Here is an 8,793-nt window from a genome sequence, read left to right on the forward strand (position 1 = left end):
ACAATGTCCCAGCAAACTCTCTGAGGGCAGGTATATCACGGGTTAGATACAAAATAAATCTCCCTCTACACTGTCCCATCAATTACTCTCGATCAGATACAGCAGGGGATAATATACAGAGAGGCTCTGCCTGGATCAGGCAGGATTATGCGTGAAATGGTGAAGAATAAACGCTTTTCCAAGTAAACAGCACATATTATTATAATAAATATGACTCTGATGATGCAATTCACTCATTTATTTTACCATATTGCTGATTTTACTTGTATCACACTAGCTTCTGTAACCTGTGAACTGCTCCTCTGTTCACACCCCATGCTGAGTGAGTTATTGTACAGGCTCCTTCCCTCTGTGTTTCACCGTGTCTCACTGCACTGTAATACACTGCAGCGTCCGACAGCCAAGCCGTGCTAACGGTGAGAGTGGTGGTGCCTTTCTCACTGTCCACAGATATTTTAAACGTTCCCTCAACTCTCTCATCTCTGAATGTGGAGACGAGATACTGAGGAGCTTGATTGGAGAACTGCCGGTACCAGAATATAAAATCACCTGTACCGAAAGTAGCGTTGTGTTGCAGAGAAATGGTTTGTCCTTCAGTTCCTTGAAGCACCGACATCTGGAATGTCTCCGAATGATAAGGAACAGCTGTCAAAGCAATATCAATAATTCACATAATGATCTGCACAAGGAGAATTAAATACTAAAATAAAGCAATATTTTGCAGATGCTAGAAATCTGAAATAAAAGCAGAAAGTGATGGAAATACACAGCAGGTCAGGGAGCATCTGTGAAGAGAGAAGCAGAGTTAATTTTTTCAGGTCTGTGACCTTTCATCAGAACCTCTGTGGTTGATAGGGAAAAATTGACTAATCTACCCATTTCTCTATCTATGTACCTATCTGTTGGTCTATCTATTGATATAGCCATCTATTTATCTATCGATTCACCTATTTATAACTATCTATCTATCTATATATTAATTTATCTCTCTCTCTCTCTTGTTCAATGTATCTATCTATCTATCTATCTATCTATCTATCTATCTATCTGTCTATCTATATATTAATTTATCTCTCTCTCTCTCTTGTTCAATGTATCTATCTATCTATCTATCTATCTATCTATCTATCTATCTATCTATCTATCTATCTATCTCGGTGTATGTGATACAGTGTTCCATGTCTATCCATCTATTGACTCTGTATTTTGTCCAACCAAACATAGAATACCTTCGCTAACATATTTCGATGCACTGTCTCTGTAGTAACAACTATAGGGTGTTGTAACTTTATCCAGATGGAAGTTTGAACGCGGACAATTACTATTTCTGAATATCACTGGCATGTCTAAAGGACTTAGTTTGGCGAAGGATTAACCGTGTAACGGAGACACGGCAGCAAGCAAGATATTGTGCAGCTGGATCCGCTCTTTACCTCACTGTGCCCTCGTGGCACAGCGATACAGTCCGGCGTCCTCGGTCACGGTGCTATCTATGGAGATGGTGTTAGACTTCTGTACTCGGTCGAAGGACAGTGTGTAGCGTCCTTTAGTCTCAGTCCCCTGGTATATGGAGCTGATAAATGTCGGTGCCCCTGTCAGTGTTTGTCTGTACCAGGCTACTGTATCCCCAGCAGCAATGGAGAGCCGGCAGTCCAGTTCAACCCGTTCACCTTCCCGAGACACCACCTGCTCGGGGTGTGAGCTCTGATCCTCACACTGAACGCCTGTGAACAAAACAAAATCACTCAACAACCACAAGGTATTAAAGATTGGTGAAACAAGGTGCCCGATCAGATAAATAAACTCACACAACATCAACAGCGCCAGAACACCAACTGGAAACAGGTTTTTGTGGAGGTTTCTGTTCATGACGGTGAAGATGGACAAAAGGCGGATCAATCAGGGTCCGATTTCCAGACTAGCACTTGCTGCCGAGTCCCAGACTCTCAATGGTGAGGAGGGGGAGGAGAGGGGAGAGCTTTACATTCTCCTCGAACAGTGTGAGACTCATGGGCGTCATTCACCGATCAGATTATTATGGGATGTCGTCACCTGACATTATTCACTGTGTCTCTCCGGGATTGGCTGTTTCTCAAACCTTAGATCTCTTGAACAGTCGCTGGGAGAGAGTATCGCTTGTCGCTGTATGGAGCAACAGGTTAAATGTTTCAGGAAGATTTGATCTCTGTCGTCTTTCTAACTCAAAATATCATTCTTGGTCTTTGAATCATAAACATTTGCATCACAAAGGGAGAGGCCATTCGGCCCACCACCCTTTTGCTGCCTCTGTGAAAGATCAGCCCACATAGAACCAAACACCTGCCTGTTCAATAAATCTTATGTTTTTTAAAAATTATTTTCATCTTTTCAAACTTTTATCCACTTGGCTATTAAACTTGCCCACAGTTTCTGTTTCCATCACTGTTTCTCGTTGGGTCATCTCGTCCCCTAATAAACCTGCGCTAAATGATACAACAATTTACTCAACTCTCGCTCCGTTCAGTTAGTGATGATCTGAAATATTCTCCTCCAGTTATCCACTGAATTGCCAGTCGTGATAACAATGTCTGTCTTTCACCTTTTCCTCAACTTTCCTAAATATGAGCCCTTCTGCTCTGGTGAGAACATCCTCAGTTCCTTCAGTCTCCACTCAAAAATATCGTCTCTCACCCCTGCTTCATCTTTTGGAATCTCTCCCGCACCCTGTCCCTGAATTTCATATCTTTTTAAAGAAGGGGCCAAAATCTGGATCAAATATTCGAACTGCGGCCTCACCAGTGATGTGTACAAAGTTTATCATCGTTTTGTATATTTGGAAATCCCTGCTCCTCTTTATAAACATTGAATTCTTTATCCCTTTCCCAGCGCCAGGAGCTTGTTCCCCACTTTTTGTCTCTGAACTCCGAATTCTCTGCCCTCCTTTCCTCATTTAAATTAATATTTCGTTATTTGTTATTTTTCTACTTTACATTTATCAGAGCGACCGTATGAACTGTATGGTTTCATTGTATGAGACAAACAGAAACGGTGAGTTTTGTTTATACTTTATACCCATTACCCTTGTATTTTTGACAATGTCTGATTGTCCTCTTTGCCCTGCGCCTGCGTGAATCTTCCTATTAGGGCAGGTGCGCCGCCTAGTGCCGATTTTGGGTAGATTTTGCCCGTTCAATTTGTCAAACTTGGTATTCAGTCACTGAAGTATTTGTATTTTTCTTCTATTTATTTTACTGTGGAGAGGATGTTTACTACTGAGGGAAATTAACCTAACAGGGAGAAAATATTGCAAAAACTTACGCTTTAATTTATTTGATTTGATGTGACACTACGTTAAAAGAATGAAATTAAATGAACACGACATAAAATGTTGCATTTTAAATTAGTTCCAGACTATGGGCATATCCGACATGACCGGTATTTATTGAGCATCCCTAGTCCTCCTGGCGACTCTCTGGAATTATGTAAGTGAGTTTTAAACAATATGGCACCACCAGATTTGATGTATACCAGGGAAATCACGGCTGCCGGGTAACCTCAGCCACACTGGATTCATACAAGTGTGTCTTGTTAAAGTTGCGACGCCATTAACTTTTCCTTAACCGCTTAGGTGTTTGATGAAATGACACAAAATGGCACTACAACAATTTTGATTGTTTTCTAAAGGGAGACTAAAGATGCTGAGGATGAAAATTCTGAACTCGATTATTGAAAGCGACAAGTTATTCTGAAGGATCTCTCACCATTTGTGCAAATGTGCATCTTCCCACAGTAATACACCCTGGAGCCTGGAGCCGCGATTTCCCGCACACCGAAAACATTATCACCTCTCTTTCTGCCAACAAACACTCCGAACCAGCTGCTCCCGCAAACTGTGTTAACATAATATAAATTCCGGTGTCTGTCCAGTAATTGCCGGTCACTGTTACTGGTGGCCGCATCACACCGGATTTGAACCGCTTGCCCTTTCACTGGCGACACCTGCTCAGTTTGGGATATCCTATCCTTACCACGGATTTAATACAAGACAAATATACAACACTCTCACCAGCTTTACTTCCAATCTAATATTCTTAAGTCAGAAAAGCCACACACGAATAACAACGCGAATGTCCCAACTGGATTCGTCATATTTCCGGATATTGGTTCTGAAATCACGTGGACATCAATGGTCTGAAAATCCAACTGCGTGGTTTATCAATTCGGTAACCAGTGTTCAAATTTACCAGCGTTCGCCAACTCCAGCCGCCACTTCGTTCTTCAGCATCCAATAATCAAAGGGCTGACGTGTCTCTCACCGACACGCCCAATGTTTGGGATGGTTGGTCTTTGTGAAGGTCAAAAGCGATTGGAGTCTATTCACTCTGATGGGGGAATCGGGTCTTTGTAATGGGTCCGAAGCAATCATTTCACTATGTGGGACTCAGTGTTAAAGTCCTCTCAGCTAAAGGGAATAAAAACCTCCCTTTCTACTGGGGGTGACCGAGGCGAGCAGTGTCTCAAACAGATTACCCAATAAGGCACCCGGGGCTACCGAACACTAGTGAAAAATGGACATTAATGGTGGCGTTGAATGGGCGTTACTGTATGAGATGAGAGAATACAGCAAATTGCGGTGGATGAAAGTTAATCCGGAGAAATTTAAGTACTATCAATGTTCACATTGACAGGATAAGATGGATTTGATATCTGTTGGCACTGATTGTCTAATTTCGGCATTCACCTGTACAGCGCCCGGGCAATACATGTGTCAGGAAATGATTCAATAACAATCTACCCATTGCAAATGATATAACTTCGCTTCTCCCAAAGAACAGCATGACGTCCAGATTCGTGAAAGTATTCCATAGATTCACTGAGTCATTTACAGCTTCGAAGGAGTCCATTCGGCCCATCAAGTCCATGCTCCGTAGAGCATATCCCAGTCCCCCACTCGATCCAGTAGCCCTGCAAGTTTATTTCCTTCAAGTATCCACCGAATTTCCTTTTGAAGTCACTGATTATCTCCGCTTCCACCAGCCTTATGGTTATTACCACTCCCTACGTAAACATGTTTTTCCTCATATTCCCGTCGTCACTTGCCACAAACCTTCAATCTGCGTCTCCATGTCCTTGTACCATCAGTTAATGGGACTTATCTAATCCTGTACACCTCTATCAAAAAGACCCTCAAAATCCGTTGCTCCAGGGAGAACAACCCCAGCTTTTCCTAACCTTTTAATTAAAATTCCCCAATCCTGAAACCATTCTGGTAAATCTCGTTTGCACCCTTTCAAGGACTCTCAAATCCTTCCGAAATTCTGGTGACCAGAACTGGACACAATACTCTAGTTGGGGCCAGTTAGAGCTTTATAAAGGTCCAGCATAACTTCCCTCTTTCTGTACACTATGCCTCTGTTTATGAAGATTTACTAGCTTATATGCTTTACTAACCACACTCTTAGTATATCCTCCTACCTTCAAAACCGTTGCACATGAGCCCCCAGGTCCCTCTGTCCCTGTACACTCTTTAGAAATGCAACATTATGACTATATTGCCTCACCCTATCCGTTCTGCCTAAATGCATCACCTCATACGTGTCAGTATTAAATTCCATCTGCCACTTGTCTGCCCATTCTGCTGGTCTGTACTGTTGCAGGCGATTCGTATCATCCTCACTGTTTGACACTCCACCAATTTTGGTATCATCGGCAAATTTTTAAATTCTACACTGTATTCCAAGATCCAAGCCATTTATATCTAGGCAAAAAAAAAAGCAGTGGTCCCAGCACTGACCCAAAAACCATTTATCACAACTCGCTATTTTCTGTCTTTCAGCCGTTTTATAAATCCAGTTGTGCACTGGCCCTTTTATTCAATGAGCCTCAATTTTGTTAAGCAGCCTTTTAGCAAACAGAGTTACTTCATTTGCCACAAATCTCTTCACTCTGAGCTGGGATTATACAATGGGGGTAGATGTTGGGTAATTCCATCAAATCCCAACCAATCCTGAATTTTAATTATAAATAAGAAATGTATTTATTTCGAAACTGCAAACTTGAAGTGACAACCTGATTTATAGTTAGGTAAGGTTTGAGATTGTTGAATAATGAGTAGACAATGTTACATTAATGAGAATCAAACTGAGGTGAAAATGAAGTTTGTGTTAAGTTACACTAACTGCAATTTGTATTGGTTGATGCAACGGGAGCTGAGTTGGGAAAAGCGCTGTGCCAGCACCACCTGGGAAATCACAATTCACAAAATTACCTCTGGCTGCAGCTGAATAATTATGTCACAGACTGATTATTATAACTACATATTATACACTTTAACTCACACTCAATATGCACAGAATTAATGCCAACTTCATTTTATATCTTGGTATTTCCTTTTATTTCTTTTAACATCCAAGATACAAATGATGAATGAAGCGCGTTGAAATCAGTTTGAAACAGTGCAGATTCCAACTCTTGGGTACTGCGTCAACCACGGAGGGTGCAGACTTACTCCTGATTCCCGCCTGTCCAATATACGGTGGGATATTTTAAATATAACGTCTCTGATTTTAAAGGTGTCTCTGAGCTGCGCTTCGTACCTTTTATCTATCTTAACTGTTACTATTAACGGAGCACTAATGGAACAGTTTACATTACTTTGTGTGGGGAACTCGTTAAAACGAGATTCTGAGACAAGTTAGATGTTCTAAGCACCACGCCTTCATGGAACACCGAAGACAGCGGTAGAGCGAATGACAGAGAGACAGAGGCACAGAGAAAGTCGGAGAGAGACAGAGAAACAATCAGAGAAAGTAATTTTCTACCGCTCTCATTGATTGGTGCCCAACTGTCGTCAGGTCTGACAGACCAGCCAAGTCTGGGAAACGCCCCTCAATTTCCCGTTGCGTGAAGCCTGTCCCTGATCTGAGTTCACTCTTTAATGTCAGATTGCAAAGGGCAATATATTTAAAACGTTTTGTTATTTTCTGTGGAACTCTAAACCAGACGTCATGTGCTCCCCGTGTTCCATACTGATAACATTGGTCTTGCTGCCCGCTGAGTCTGTTTTAAATGGTCAGCGTGTCATCCAGGGGTTCAAATCCAAATTCACTGAATTTTGAAGCATTCTACATTTCATAGAGTCATAGAGCTATACAGCACAGAAACAGGCCCTTCGGCCCATCGTGTCCGTGCCGGCCATCAACCACCTATCTGTTCTAATTCCATTTTCCAGCACTTGGCCCGCAGCCTTGTATGCCACGGCGTTTCAAGTGCTCATCTAAATACTTCTTAAATGTTGTGGGGGGTTCCTGCCTCCACCAACGTTGCAGGAACGAATGGCGGAGATTCAGTATCCCAGAATCCATCTGAATTAACGGTTCAGGAAGGCCAGAGCGCAATACTGAACCGGAGTTACTGGACAACCGACACCACCCCCAACTCTGTTCTGGTGCATTCGGTATCCCTGGGAAGCTCCGAGATATTTACTGAAGAAATATAACTCGGGAATTGAAGAGAAGTCCCCAGGTTTCCCAGTCAGGTTCTCTGCTGTTTTACACGGTTCCTTGAAATATCGCCGCGGGTTCTTCTTGCCCACATTTCTGTGCTGTGATCTAGCGGATCCCGAACAAAATAAAACCCACACTGAGTTCCAGCTAGTGCTCAGCAGAGAGCGCTCTCAGACCGATAAACGAAAACAATAATTCAACCTCCTCAGTGAGAATCACAGGCACCTTTTAAAAGATCGAAGAAAAATTGTGTTGGATCTGCTGTCCGATCGGATTCTGCAGTTTGTTTTCTCGGCCGCTGAGTTCCGAACTGAGTTCCGAAGAAGGGTCACTGACCCGAAACGTTAACTCTGCTTCTCTTTCCACAGATGCTGCCAGACCTGCTGAGTGAATCCAGCATTTCTTGTTTTTGTTTCAGATTTCCAGCATCCGCAGTATTTTGCTTTTATTTTAATGGTTAAATAATACTCCATTTAGACAATGTGAAACAACAGAGATCACGATAAGATGCTGATTTTTAACTGCCCATACATACAAAGGATACAAATATGACTCCTGATTCACACCTATACTAGTGGTATTTTAATGTAGCTACTTCTATTTTAAAATTGTCTGTGTGTTTTTGTTATTATGCCCTCTCTGCCATAGCTGCTACTATTAATGAAACATTTTGGGAAACTCTTTGAAACGGGGGGAATTAGATTTTTTACACTCTTCACTGTTGCGTAGAAGGAGACAAGGCAGAGAAACCGAGAGAGAGCCCCAGAGACAAAGAGAGGGGAGATAGAGATACAGAGAGTCCGAATGACAGAGAAATAGACAGACACCGAGACGGAGAGAGAGCTGAAGACACAGAGAAAGACAGAAGGAGAAAGAGAAACAGTCAGAGGAAGTAATTGGTCTGTAACTTACGCTGATTGCAGCCCAACTATCATCTATTCTGAGAAAACAGCCAATCCTGTCCCTGGGAAACGCCCCTGAGTTTCTCAATGAATGAAATCTCTCTCTGATCTCGCTTTACTCTTTAACTTCACACTAGAAATGTGAACTTATTTAAAACATTCTTTCATTTTCTGTGGAACTCTAAACCAGACAGCATGTGTTCTCCATGTTACTTAGTGATAATATTGATCGTACTGCCCGGTGAGTCTATGTTTAAATGGTTAGTGTCTGTTCCATGGGTTATATTCACCTTCAGGTTTAGGATGCATTCTGTATTATGTTACAGGAACCAATGGAGAAGACTCGGTGTTCCAGGATCCTCCTGAATTAACAGTTCTGGAAGGACAGACCATAATACTGAACTGTA

The 8,793-nt window shown here is 42.1% G+C and overlaps 1 gene segment (V, D, J or C); it reads right to left on the reverse strand.

Annotated features, from left to right (window-relative positions):
* Window positions 1-225: 225 nt before the first annotated feature.
* LOC137348465 (T-cell receptor alpha chain V region 2B4-like) lies at window positions 226-1,986 on the reverse strand. The segment is given in 3 exon segments: window positions 226-645; window positions 1,434-1,724; window positions 1,809-1,986. Coding segments are annotated over 2 exon segments (351 nt in total).
* Window positions 1,987-8,793: the final 6,807 nt, after the last annotated feature.

This window comes from Heterodontus francisci, chromosome 34 (genome assembly GCF_036365525.1).
Source record: "Heterodontus francisci isolate sHetFra1 chromosome 34, sHetFra1.hap1, whole genome shotgun sequence".
In the NCBI taxonomy this organism is placed as follows: domain Eukaryota; kingdom Metazoa; phylum Chordata; class Chondrichthyes; order Heterodontiformes; family Heterodontidae; genus Heterodontus; species Heterodontus francisci.